Below are 14355 nucleotides of genomic sequence, written 5' to 3' on the forward strand. Positions count from 1 at the left end.
CTTCACCAGCACTGAAGCTGCCATATGCGTTCTGTAAGAGGTAATGCTGTGTCATTAAAGTAAATGAAGTATACCTCTAGGTGTGAGGTACTGCAAAAACAGAGCCCTTTGTATTCTGAGGTGCAGCTGAGTTCAGTTTGTGTCCCTGTACCTTCAGAGCTCCAGTCCTGTCCCTCTGCCATGGGGCAACAGAAGAGCTGCAAGAAGAGGGGAGACTCAGCTAAAGCTGCCACTATTGCTAGCGTTGGCTTTAGCACAGCTTCACTTCACTGCAAATGCCACCACGGCTGCTCCTTCACCTCTTTGCCAGTCTCTGCTGTACTCCATCTTAAAATATAGCATGAACACAGCATTTGGAAAAATAAAACAAACTGCCATGCTTGTGAAAGTTCAGTGACTATATTCTAGTTTATTGACTGCAGTCAAGTTTTATTATGCCTCAAATAATTAAATACTGTAACAGTGACATTAAAAATACAGGCCAATTTACCAAAATAATTGTATTCTGCAGATTATGTACATATTATACATTTTACAGTATCATGTAAACTTTTTTTTATACATAAGGTAACTCTGATTTATGGTAACTAAAACCCAAAATACTTGCTGACGAAAATATTCCTATGAAACATAAGCGTTGTGTCTAGGATACTCAGGAAAATTGCAAAAAATGGAAACCAGCTATAAAACATAATTGAGTTAGTAGAAAAATGAATTAAATTACATTCATATAAAAAGTTAAACTAAAAACATTGCTATGCGTCATTATTTAAAAAGGGAAAAATCCCAAACCTTCTCCTTTTATATATTAACACACACTTTCATGGGAAGCTACTGTGCGCCCCATTTCCAGCAACGGGGCATAGCCTAGGAAATCCAGATTCCCATTCTCCTTATAACATATATTAAATAACTAGGGTCTGTACCAATACAAATATTGTATATATTCATGCACTGTGATTATGTTCCTAGTAGCCTACCAAGGCACAATTTTGTGTCATTCCCCACCCCCCTCTCCCTTACATTTAGGCATGCAGCGCTAGAGATGCTCGCTGTTCAAAAAGCTCCTGTAGGATGTCTCTAGTCTGATTTTCACACTAGAGGACACAGAAATCTTTCCAGATTAGACTTAAAAATAAATAAGTAAAAGAAGGTAAAGGCCTTCGTTCAACACCTTGCACCGATCATGTCAACTCATTTAAAATGCCTTAACCACCTCCACAGTCTCCAGAAAGCAGGTCACTAAGGTGACAGAATTCCATTTGTCCAGTCAAATTTATAATATATTAACTAGGATGACAAAATTGTCCCTTCTGGAGATTTTCTTCGTGTGGCAGTTGTAGTGTTTTGATTTGGCATAACGGATCGTCAAGTCTAAATAGATTTCTAGCTCACATCTCAGCAGAGCACCATTTACGTTATCTGCTATGTAGTGCATGTAATTGAAGTACCTAGGTATGCTCATTAAAATAAATGCATAATTTAACTGTATATAAACAGCTGCCAAAATGAGCAGCTGTTAACCTGGCTGTATTTTGAAGGCTTGTAAAACTTGCATATTTTATAACCGCCCAGCATCTATAAGAGGCTTGGTCCTGCAGATAGCTGGGCATGTGCTTATCTTTAAGGATTTGAAGACTCTCATGAGATTACAATGAATGAAACTGCCTGCAGGCCTCCAGGAGCACTGCAGGTTGTGCCTTGGACAAGTAGTGTGGCCAGCCATTAGTCCCCTAAGTATTGTCAAGGAAGATGGAACTTGACTAATACAGACTGGGTTTAGGCACTAGATAGATTCCCTCAGACGTTGAACATATCTGAAATTACACCAAACATCTGTCAGACTTGGATAAGGTGAAAATGTGTTACAAAATGGCCTCTTAAAACATGCCCAGAATTTTAGAAAATGAAACCTATATGATGTCTGTTTATGTACATCTTTAATAGAAAAGAAATCCTAATCTAGAGTATCAAAATACTGTATTCATATAAACATATGAGAGCATCTAAATAGAAAAGTAAAAAGTGTAAAACACAAACTTCTTTGGGGAATTAAATATCCTAAAAAAGTTTTTCTTAAAATCAGGAATGTATGTGCTGCAAAAGATTGAGGACTACATCTCCCCTCGTCTACGTGTTTTTGCTGCAGCAGCTCCACGTTCTTCCTCCTCCTCCTCTTCATAATTTTCTTCATGGACTTCTTTCTGGTTGTTCTCTTCTGGCATTTCTTGCTCTTGATCTGCTCCCCCATTATTCTTTTCATCTGCCTGATTAAAAAAAAAAAAAAAAAAAGTAAGATTCCATGGAAGTGACAGTTTTATTATAGTTTAATCTTGGGCCATGAGATGAAGTTAAAGAACACAAAAAATGACTCAGAGTTGTTACAGACAATGACCAAACACAGGAAAAAAACTTTTCAGAGGTCTTCAAGCAGCAAAAATGTATGTGGGGGTGGAAGGATGAGCAAAAGGAAGTTCAGACAGTGTGAAATATTAAGGTTTATAATCTAAAGAACGCTACTACAATTATTGTGCAGTGTCGCTGTGACATGATCACAGCTGTGTTAAGTGTTTAATCCTGTCATGTCACCGAGTTTATGGGTTTACGCAGTACTCACATTTTCATCATTTTCACCATATGGCTCTTCAGCATTGTGTTCCAGTTCTCGTTTCTTCTCTTCAGTCAAATCTTCCTGAATCTGCAAAGCACAGAGATGTTCTGTACATTTTAATTTCCTTTAAAAAAGCAACCTGTGGCATATGGGTGCACATTTTCACGGCTAAACTTTTGCAGAATTAAGACAAGGGCATGGAGAGTTTAAGGGAAAAAAGGAACAAATCAGGAAACTCAATTCCTCTGAAAGTGTATTTAATTTTAACTGCAGTTTTTACAGACCCTCTTATCATCAGCTAATTTATTTTAAATTGCTTTTCCACATTTAACTCGATGCATACGGTATTTTCTGCTTGTCTTTTACAGTAAGAGTATCATGACAACGAAGAGTCACTACTAACATTCCATCCCACCGTGGGCTCCTATAAATATATCAGCTCTGACAGGTGATGTGCGTATTTAATGCTAATGCTGTCCATGTTTTCCTAGTGGTTGAGTGATCCCTCTGCTAACTGCTCTTGGAAAATCAGAGAAGAGCAAGTGGGGACTGGTAGGAAAGGATGATCTCTTCCATCCTTTCTGTCAGCACTTTCCCTCACGTCCATGCCCCTTTATGTTTCTTTATGTTTAGGTGCAAGTTAGAAAGAAGTAAATTTGATTTTCTGTTGGAAAAATGTGATTTTTTGTGCACAGCTGCTCCAAACAGTGTCCTACAAGTTGGGGAAGATGCTTCCCTAAAGCCTTTCAGCTTCCGTCATGGAAAACAGCCATTTCACCTGGCTGGGGAATATTCACCACTCACTGCTGCCACCTACCCTGCCAGAACAGCAAGAATACAGCTGCTGCTTCTGCCTGGGCTTCCTTCCTGTAGCAGATAGCAGCAACAGCCAAATACTTTTTCTCTCCCTCCTTGTATCAACCTTCACCAGTAGCAGGGCAGTTTATTTATCAGTTTCTTCCATCAGGAGGGGAAAGCTGCTTGAGAACATGTTGTTTGAGGTTAGGTATTACTGCTACCAGATAAGCAACTATCAAACCTGGATCACTGAAGAATTTATTGGAAAGATCGGAATAATCTTTCCAGTGTGCAGTATTTTAGTCACCACACTAAAGAAACTGTTCCTAATTATAGCATCTTACCTCACTCTTGATTACCCATTCAATCGCTGCTCACTCTTAATACTTCCAGTAAGCACGCTGGTTCTAGTCCTTCATGAAACATGCATCAAATTATTTCCTGTAAGCCAAGGTAATTGCCAAAGGCCAACTATTCCCAGTTCCTGATGACCTAATTTGATTTAAGTAACCATATTTTGGAGTGGTGAATTCTAATTGCATTCCAGCTAATCTAGACAAAGTACTCCCCACAACTGAATAATGAATAGCCTTTTCTATTGCTTTTTGTAAATCATTATGTATGAAGTAGAAAACAGCAATTGATTAGGTATGTATTGTATAGAAGAAATGCAGAGCAGAATATATGCTGCTGCATGCATTATGAGCATGCCATTCAACATACAAAGGAAAAGTCTCTTCTTCCTCCAGTTCAAAGCAATGTGCTCCACGAATAGTAGGAGCTTACGTAACTTGGACTGCTCAGGAAGAGCACAGATAAAGTGAAGTCAATCCTAAAAAGTAAATAACTGACCAAGAAAGCAGTTGGCCCAGAACAGCAGCGTGTGATTAAGGGTGCAAAGTTCATGAGGTTTTCAGTGACCTCCAAAGGGCTTGAGGTTTGCGGGAATTTTTCCTTGCATTGTGAATGGCTTAATCTTTTCAATTATTGCACAATTAATGCCGTGTTGTACAGAAGGCTAATAGATTACAACACTAATAGATTACAACAGGTAAGCATGAATAACACTAAATGTGTTCATTAGTGGAGAGCAGAGTAATGGCAAAGACTCCTTAGGTTTCACAAAGTCAGAAACTACCATTGGCAAAGTGATTTGGGTTCATTTTGCAGTTAGAAACGGTACCAGCATTGAAAGTTAACGAGCATTTGCTATACTGCCTGAGTCCACATATGCCTTACATCTGCTTTCTTACCTCTTCTTCTCCTTCTTCCTGATACTGTTCATCCACATTATCTTCCTGCTGGTCAGGATTTCCTGCCATCTGCAGAAAGATCATGTGAAAATTTAGCTCTGCGTACATACCTATTAATTTTAGAAGACCAAGGGTTAAAGCCTCTTGTTCTAAAACTTTGGACTAAAGACTTCATGTCAAGACAAAGGAACAATAACAGCATACGAAGTTATAGTGCTTTCATTAGCAATAATGATAGCCTGGCTACATGATTTAGAATTGCCCTAAATTAAAAAATAGACAGCAGAATGATTACAATAAAATTCATTTCACAGAATAAAGCCAGACTTTCCATACTAATCAGGAAGACAATGACACAGTCTTACCAATAAAGACTGATGTCATAAAAATACGAATTATCTCTGCCTAGAGAAGTTTACAGTGAAGACAACTCAAGTGTGCAGCATTCACTGGAATGGTCATAGAAGGAAATGGACACCACTGCTTACAGTTGATTGAGTGCTGATGGCATGGAACCAGCACAGCAGGAATTTGTGCAAAAACAGTAAGATCGTATGAAGAGGAGTTCCTGCAGGCAATTATGTGAAGGGAAATAGGGAACCCTTAAGCATGACATTACAGAACCTTGGTAAGTGAATCTTGTGGTGAAAGCAATCCTGGTATATGACCAGGAATAGTTTCAAACTTCTACCTGCACGTCCTATGTGGTTTAATACATATCTTTAAAACTGGAGTTCAGTGTTCTATCATCAGGCAGTGCTACACAGTGTTCCTAAAAGGGACCTGCAGATCTTTCCTTCCCTTTACTGACCACTAGGTGCTCTTCAACTCCCGGATGTCCTTGTTTCTCACTGTTCTGCTTGTGCTTTTCATTTTCATCTGGTAGATTTTCTTCTCTCTCTTGCTCAGCCTCCTCAAATTCATCTTCTCCCTGGTTGTTGGGGTCATCAGCAGGGTTCAAATCTTCCATGGCTGCTGCCTTCTGTAATTTTCAGAAATGAATATTAAATACATATTTTTAATCTCACAGCTGAATTCCACTTCACTTCAAAGCTACCCTAGAGCATGAGCCAACTCCATACCCACTGAAACCAGCTGGAATCTCTACAGACATCAGGGGTCACTACATCAAGACCTAGTCACCAGAGAAATGTCAGTTCTGAAAGAAAGAGTACTGAACACACGCTAAGAGTACAGAACTGCATGCTAAAACCTGGAATGAAGCTGGTGACTTATTTCACATCAGCTGCTGAACTCTGTTTACTGACTATCTGACAACTGGCAATGCCTAATAAGACCAGCTTAAAAAAATACCTAAGAGTTTAATTAGTGTACACAGCTCAAGAGCTGATGACATCTTTCACGATCAGTCTGTCCTATAATATTGACCTCATCTATGTTAACAGGATCATGAAGGAAAATACCCAAACACACACCAACACATGCAGTCTTCGTTATAGTTCACCATTCAGAAAATGAACATTTTGTTACTGCTTTTTTTTTTTTTTTCAAGAAAAGCGTTTCCAGTATCTTTATAAATGACAATATAAAGTTCCTTTGAAATATCTGCTATACAAATAATTTTGCTGAAGAGAAGGGGAGGAAAAATGATGCATTTTATGTTCTACTACACCAAATAAGATGAAACTTGGGGAAAGCACAGTACTGAATCTCCTGAATCTGTGTAATCCATATTATGGCTGCATTCAGCGCTGCAGTTATGTTCTCTTTCAAGAGCTCACACTTCTTCGATACTGAAAAGGTTTTGATTTAGTGATCACAGATTCCTGTGGGAAGACTCCAGCTGGTTTCAGTGATTATTAAGTTAGCTCTCACCCTCTTATCTAATGATAAGAAAAAAAAAATATACTGTCACCACTCTTTGACTGACCACCAATGAATTACTTCTGTTATTTTTTTGAATCCAATTTTCCCTGTTCAGTCCCAGCTAAGTCCAAATCCTTTGTTCAACATAAAACACAGATCAAAGGAATGTAGAAAAGCAACTTGCTTCCAACAAGAAAGCTCTTTTTTATTTCTTCCCAAATCAGTAACAGCAACTTTAAATAGATCGCGGATGTAGCTTTAAACTGTCAAACTTGTCTTCCTAGCAGACCTCTGTTTCACCTTACTTCTGCAATGTATAATTATGTTAGATGAGACTTCTGGGTTTTCATTTCAGTAGCAATTGCAATCCATAGCATCTTAATTCATACTCACTGATTCATCAACCTGCTGATTTTCTACTTGATGTTCTGGTTCTTGCTGTTCATTTGCATTATTTTGATCATCTTCACCTTCATCCTGGTGCTGGTTGTCACGTTCATAAGCTGACAAATTTTTGATATTATTATTGTATTACAGAAGTTTCTACTTAGCCCTTTTAAGAAACAGTCTCCTATATAATAGCTTCCATACGTGCTTTTAGCAGTAGGCAGCTTCTCCCTGAAGTGTTTACTAAACAGATAATACCAACAAAATTGTTTTACTGCTAGTAGGAGACCAACACTGGAAGATTATACAATTTGAAGACATCAGACAAAATCATAGGCAGAGCCAGGAATGTAACAGAGACACAATCCTAGTGGCTTAATCAAAAGGGCACTCTTCTTTTCAGCAATATGGATAGGATCTTTATTAACACCTGTATTTCAGTCAGTTCAGCCAGTGTTATTTGAGCTTGGGGTTTTAAACTGAGTTTGTATTTCATTTAAATCCAAACTGGATATTAAAATCCCACATGAAAGGAGGTTCAGAGGGAACCTATGAACATGGTAGGGGCATAAATGTTATCTTACCTGCTTCTTCTTCCTGAATACCTTGCTCTTCTTCCCCTTGTACAATGTCATGGTCCATGTTATCATAACGAGCCTGTTGACTGAGAAAAGTAAATGCAAATTCATCATTTCAGCTTCAAAAAGAATGTTTTTGCTTCAAGAAACAAACCACCCTACCTCATCTCTGCCTCTTCCAGCTCCTGCCAGAATGGGTTCCAGTTTAGCTCTCTATTAGCTGTTATATTTTTGCATCATCTTTCCTGAAAGAAGGCGCTCTGTGTAAAACAAAGTCACTTGTTCCACTGCACTAACTTCTGTACTTAACATTTCGCTATACACCAATGGGATCTGCCTTGCATTTTTAAAACTCCTAAGCTAGGGTAGTCCTTAATCAAAGCAAAATGCTATGAACTGGAATGTGCACTCATTACTCCAGACATCAGAAACTTCTATAGTAAAAGGGGAAAAAGAAAAAAAAACAACACCAACATCCACCAAAAAACACCCTTAAAATAGCAACCAGATTTATCCTTGGAAAGAAGATGAGGCTCACTGTATTTATTTAGTTTCTGGGCAGTCCAGGTTTATAGCATTCAGCCAGCCTCTTGTCAGTGATTGTGTGGTGGAAGCCATGAAGCCCAGAGCCCCGACCATAACAAGCTTACATAAAAGATTTTAACCTTAGCCGGTTTTTATAGAGTTTTTCCCCTTGTTCTGCCTCCTTCTGTAGCTGAAGCTCTTTTTCTTGAAGCTGCTGCTGCCGCAATAGCTGTGTTCGCAGTCTTTGCTGGTGCAGCGATTCCTGATGTTCTCTCAGCTGGTCAGCCTCCTCCGCTCTTTGGGCTGCAAGGTGCTGCTGCTCCAGCTGTTGCTCATAGGCTGCCTTATATCTTTTTGTTACAGCTTTTGTTGGTGTTATCTGTCAGAGAAATGGTTTAGTCATAGTTTAATCCTAGATTCAATGACCAAAAGCAAGCATGCAGAAACCTATAGCACCAAAAAGAAGAAGGAAAGTTATGCTGATGCTACATGCAATCGAGAAAATTACAGAAAAGATTTTTTGTTTAATTTTGTCCTTGTTTAAATTTATATTAATTTTTCACTACACAGACCTTGGAAGTTTTGGTGTGTTTGTGGAGAACACGGCTAAGGGTGTAACAGACCTGGGGAAGCCATGCATTTCTTACAGGTCAATAAAGAACCCAACATACTACCAGATTAAAAAAAGCTTTGAAGGCTGGCAATAAAGACAGTAAATAGGCTTCCGTTGACTATGGGTAGATTCAGTAGGGGCTGCTGTGAGGTAGTTAAGTGAGACGCTGCACATTCTTTACAGCCAAATTGTAAGTCTTCTTTCACAGCTTAACCTATCGCTTTTGTTCTAATCCGCTGCACCTGTTCAGCAATGACTTCTCATCCCTTTGGAGTTGCACAGTTAATCTGCTAGGAGCGTAAGTGTTTACAAGGCCTAAAGTGAGATCAGTAAAACATATTTTCCATTGGAGATCCAATCCAGAACGTAAATCCACATTTCAATGCTTTTATTTAGAGCTGCACAGAGCAAGACTTGCCACTGCTCTGCACTGGTTTTCCCTGACTATTTTAGTCACATTCATCTTGTTGTTAAAAAACCCTGTAAAATGACAGTGAATCCTCAGATGGAAGCGTTTACAGAAAGCAGGTATACCTGAAAAGGAAACTGAAATTTGCTGAGATGTCTCAAGTTAGTAAGGTGGGACACCTCCTCACCAAAGTGCTGAACAGAAGTCCTTTCCAGCTCAGGATATTCTATGATTTGTGCTCATCACCTGTCTTCCTTCCATCAGCTACCACAGGCCTCAAATGTAAAGTGGGAGATAGGATTCAACCTGACAGCTCTTTTCTTCCATCTGTTGCTTTTTATCAGCAGAATTAATGTTCATTAAGCTGCACTTGGCAAACAGAGCAGTGAGCATGTGCTAAAGTTGAGCCTGAATCCTACGCATCTAAGTGCTTTGAATCCCAAATTTTCTATAAATATGACATTAGTTTTACCTAAAAACAGGTGAGTGCTCTGAATCCCAACAGCTGAGTGCGATATAGGGCCAGCAATGATAAGAGATGCCTCCATTTCAACAGCAAATCTAATCAGTTAGTAGGAAAAAGTTCTCCATACCTCTGACTGCGAACGTTCACCCAACATGTTGGTTTCTTCTTCCTTCTGTTCCTGTTTCTTCCACTCATGTTCTTCTGGTACTTGATCCTGTTCCTCTTCTAAGTGCTCAGGCTGACCTGCCTGCTCCATTTCTTCCTCCTCAAGTTCTTTTTTGCGTTCCTCTTCAACTTGATCAACACGTTGCTCATCATCCTCTCCAGCTTCTTGTTGCTCCTGAATGTTGAGTTCTTTGGCATGATGGCCCTCATTAGGCCTTCTTTGTAGATGAAAAGGCTCAGCTCTGTCTTCTCTTTCCTGGGTATTTATTTCTTCTCTCTCTTTTGGTTTCTCATCCTGAAAAACATGCACAAGACATTAAGGATTTCATATTTTCAAGAGAGCTATAGACCAGATATGGATACCTTTAATCCAGCCTGCAGTAGCGAATCTGTAGTCAGGAGAGCCAAGTGCCTGCCTCAGAACACACTACCCTTCCTGCCAAGAGGGGTGAGTACCCGGCTCCTGGCTCTACATAGCTAAACAACTTGTTGCACAATAGTATCGTAAAAGCAGTTTAAGCCTCACTTTATTCTGAGGTGGAACAAACTATTACCATTTTGCATCTAAAAAGAATGCTGTGTTTTTATTTCCTGTAGTTTCTGCCAGTCAATAACTCTAGTAAAACAAAAACACAACTGGTATTTTAACCTGTAGACTTTACCCACATCTTTGCCTTTTTTATCTTTGAGCATCAGGTAGTATGTCAATTTTAACTATACTGACTTCAAGTGTGCCACTGAAACCTTATGAAATGCATGAAAAGACAATTTCTTCAGAACTAAGCTAAAGTTTTTATAACGCATGAAATATCTAAAATGTTATGGACAACATATTATTAAACTTCATATTTTTAGCAGCTTCTGAAAACAGCTTATATAAAACAGTTTTAAAGGCCTTTGTACGTCATCTTGACCATAGTTTTCTACTACTCAATCAAATTAAACTGTTCCTAACTACCTTATTCAAGAAGTGACAAACACGTATAATTATCCACACATTTCTAAGGGAAGCTGAGCACACAGCTAGTGTTTTGCTGAATGAGAACTATTTCCCACAGCTCCAGTCAGTGCTGCGTACCTCCTGAGGCTCTTCAGCCACAGCTTCGTGGTGTACTGGGAGGCTGCTGTGGGGAGACGGTACCCGCACCTCTGGTTGCTCATTTGGTTGTTCCAACTTCTCAGGCTGCCGGAAACTTGGCATTTTGTTTAGTGTGTCCTTCAGCTGTTTGTATTCCTCCACCTGGGACTAAAGTCAACACATTAATTACACCGTGTCCCGATCAACAAAAACCAATAAAAGTGTTTTAATAAAACAGTCACCCCTGAGTGAACTTGCTGGCAAGACGTATGCTAGAACAACTCGATATTCACATCAGAGCAAAGACTGGGGAGGAGCAGGGATGAGAGCTTTTGAGATCGGTTGTTTCCATGCGCTAAACAGCATTGATTCACCACGATCTTTTCAGCCAAAGTGCACATGCATACAAAGATGCTGGAAAAATCCCCATGGGACAAAGACAAAGATTGTTTTTTTCATGCCAAGCAGGAGAATTTTCAGAAGAGGATGATTCAGTTTTCTTGGAAGACTAAAGCGAGGGAAATTGAGAGCACCACAACTTCTTTACTGGTAGAAAGCAGTGCCGTTTTTTGGAACCAGGAGTTTATATACACATCGTGAAAACGCCAACTCCACAACATTTAGGCAGGTGTTATAAAAGACAACAGTCAAGGTACGGAACTGAGGCAAAGAAAATCACAGAACACCTTTGGTGAAGATCAAGAAACAAAGGAAAAGAAAAAAAAAAATGATGACAACATGTAAATTTGTCTTCCTAAAATGCAACAGTAGGATGTTGTATTTTGGTTTGCAGCTTAACTCTGTACAAGATCAGAGTATTTTCAACAAGCTTTAAATTCCAGTGTGAGAAGCAAGACCAGCTGGCACACCAGTCACTGTCTATACAGCAGAGAATAGAGTAAAAATGTTGAGGCATAAGACTTATAAAAGCTGACCAACAAGAGGTGGTGCCCCATGACAGCGCTTCTCTGTTGCTCCAGGGGAGGTGGTAGGAGTGTTTACTGTTCTGAAGTCAGAGGTGCTTTTCGTAAGTCATTTAAGGGTTTGGGTTAGAACCATTACACTTTATACTCAGCACTGTGTGTGCCACTTTGTGTGTGTTACGTGGTATCATAGCAATCAATAGTACAGCAGACAGGCACGGTGCATTGATGTACAATGCATGATACTCATACGAAACAATATCCACAGTGCTACGGATTGACATGATGCAATGCATAACAGCTCTCAAGCTAGACGCACCTCGAGGCATCTTCAAAAGACTATGGCATCCATTAAAACGGATGGGCCTAAAAGCAAAGCAAAGCAGAGTTCAAAGTAATTACACTCATCATTCCAGAAGGGCACTGCTGTTCCCTGATTAGCTGCTGGAGAGTGCAGTAAGAAACTTTAGAGTAAAAACCAGTATTTATTTAGCCATAGGCTAATACAGAGGTCTTTGGTTTTTCTCCCCACTCACTGACCATGCAGAGAGACTTAATACACGTGGATATTTAAACTGTGCACGTCTAGAATCGAAGTACTCCACCCCACCATACAAATCATTCTAAGCTGAACACTGTGATCCAAGGCCGCAGCCTAAAAGGTATTAATGCTGGCAGACAGACGGGGTTTGTAAAAATATATGAAGGATCTGTCTGGCTGTTTGAGCTATGGGAAAGGACAAAGATCACAAAGTCTTAAAGATTCAGGTCACAAATACATTAGTGTGGGGTTGACTACTGATATTTTATGTCTAGAATACACCTAGAAACAGCGGGGTAATTTACAGAGCTGTGTTTCTAAGCAATAATCCCCTGTGAACTTTCTGTAGCTAGTTTGCAGGAGAAACTGCATGACTGTGCTGAACACCTTCTGTTCTGAAAGGCTCCACAAGCTCCTCCACTCGAACAAAGGCTCTCCATGAGGAATGCCACATTCTGATTGCAGACAGGAAGGCTGTGTGAGACACAGGTGTTCAAAATAAAGAACTGAATAAAAGCCAGAATTAAGAGGCACCTCCCTTTGGCATTGGTGGACCTTAAGTCAGACCTTCAATCTGCTCTGGGTGAGTTTCTGATAAACAAATATGTACCACATAACTAATAGGGCCAGGGCATGAAGAGGTTACAATTAGCTCCAGTATGTTTTAGCACTGGAAATTAAGAATCTTTGCATGTTTATTCTCTGAGTGACTTTCCTGGTCTTTCCCTATTGCTTGAATATCTACATGTGACACATAAAACAAGCAGAACTCAAATTCAGTCCTTTTAGTGCTACTCATGTTTTTTTGGACCTTGAAAAACACTCAAATGAAGAAAATTAGTCAGGAATAAGAGTATCTTCATTCTACCTCATTACCTTCCCTCTGATCTTTCACTGAAGTCTTCCTTGCTCAAAATTACTTTCTTTACTCCTAATTTCCAATTCCCTGTGACCTACACAGGTGGTACAGCTGACTGAATTTGCCACAGCCTAGCAAAGTTTGTGCTACATGGAGAGGTCATTTGAAATTGGCGTTTAAGACACTGCTGCTGATTTATTTTTTAAACAAAAACCTAATTTGGGTTTCATATGGAGCTTGCATACTTTGGTATATACCCGACCCCTGTAGCACTGATGTATATAGCTTTCTAAACATTCTAGTTGTACACAAAAATGAAACTTTGAAATATCAATAAATCTGCATTTTAAAAGTGATACAAGTGAATGTCAGAAAGTGAGACATTAAACTAACAGAAGCTCTATCAGAGAAGACAGAGAGAGGTATTCTACAGCTCTCGTGAATGCAGCGGTACTTTTCTAACCAGTAATACATGCACTCTTGGGCCTACAAACAGAGCTTTGTGTTTTCTGACAGCCATATAAGCTGTTGCAGCTTCTTCTTAAAAGCAACCTCTTAACTCATGCAGTTCTCTGCAGTGTGCAGCATGGTGCTACCTGCAAATTCCCCATGCGAAAGGCTACATGCAGAACATTACAGTCAGCTGAACTAGGAGAAAGGAGTTTGAAGGAAGGTTAGAGCTACTACAAGCTGCTTTCCTTTCTGACCTGTGCAGCAGCTAGTGCACTCTTGTGGTCTTCCAATGTCACTACAAGCTGGTTGTGCTGGGAGAGTAAATTCTTATGCTGTTGCTACACAAAAAAAAAGAACATTACATGTTTCACAAAGTTCATTCTAAAGGTAAATTAGGTAGCCTGGGGGGTTCTGAGCTAAGAAGATAATTCAGTGTATCCTAAAATGAAAACACTGAGTTGGCATAACAGCATTTATTTATTTAACCTGGAATGCATATTAAGCACAGAGAAAGCGAGCGGTGCCAGGAAAGAAAATCTCAAGGCCAGAATTTATGCAACTAAAAATTGGAGTCGATTTCAATAAATGCTTGATAAAATAGAGCTGGGAAACGTTCTTTTTGGCAAACACACGGTTCATTACTTACAAAGTCACATTTCCAATTCCAATTTCTATACTAAACACTTCTCTTCCAATTTAGTCTTTTTTAGTTCATTATTTTATTTTAAATGAGCATGTTCCTTAAACGCTGGTGGCAGAAGACAAATCCAGTTCAGCTATATTCTTTTGCCACAGTAGAGAAACTACAACTCTTTGTTATTGCCCATTTCTGGCTTGTTAGAACTTGGAAAATCTGTTCTTGTTGCCAA

At 39.4% G+C, this 14355-nt stretch overlaps 1 protein-coding gene across 2 annotated transcripts in view; it reads right to left on the reverse strand.

The window, feature by feature from the left end:
* Positions 1-389: 389 nt before the first annotated feature.
* Positions 390-14355, reverse strand: part of GOLIM4 (golgi integral membrane protein 4) — a 31958-nt gene continuing 17992 nt past the window's right edge. The window contains exons 7-16 of one of the 2 annotated variants that reach the window (XM_068691676.1): positions 13741-13824; positions 10711-10878; positions 9595-9927; positions 8120-8358; positions 7461-7540; positions 6883-6992; positions 5474-5644; positions 4663-4731; positions 2618-2698; positions 390-2267 (exon numbers count right to left, since the gene is read on the reverse strand). In XM_068691676.1, the coding sequence (XP_068547777.1) occupies positions 2115-2267; positions 2618-2698; positions 4663-4731; positions 5474-5644; positions 6883-6992; positions 7461-7540; positions 8120-8358; positions 9595-9927; positions 10711-10878; positions 13741-13824 (1488 nt within the window). In that variant the 3' untranslated portion in view covers positions 390-2114. The remainder of the gene's footprint in view (positions 2268-2617; positions 2699-4662; positions 4732-5473; positions 5645-6882; positions 6993-7460; positions 7541-8119; positions 8359-9594; positions 9928-10710; positions 10879-13740; positions 13825-14355) is intronic. The other variant, XM_068691675.1, reaches the window with a different exon arrangement.

The sequence above is a fragment of the Anas acuta genome, chromosome 9, assembly GCF_963932015.1.
Source record: "Anas acuta chromosome 9, bAnaAcu1.1, whole genome shotgun sequence".
Taxonomy (NCBI): Eukaryota; Metazoa; Chordata; class Aves; order Anseriformes; family Anatidae; genus Anas; species Anas acuta.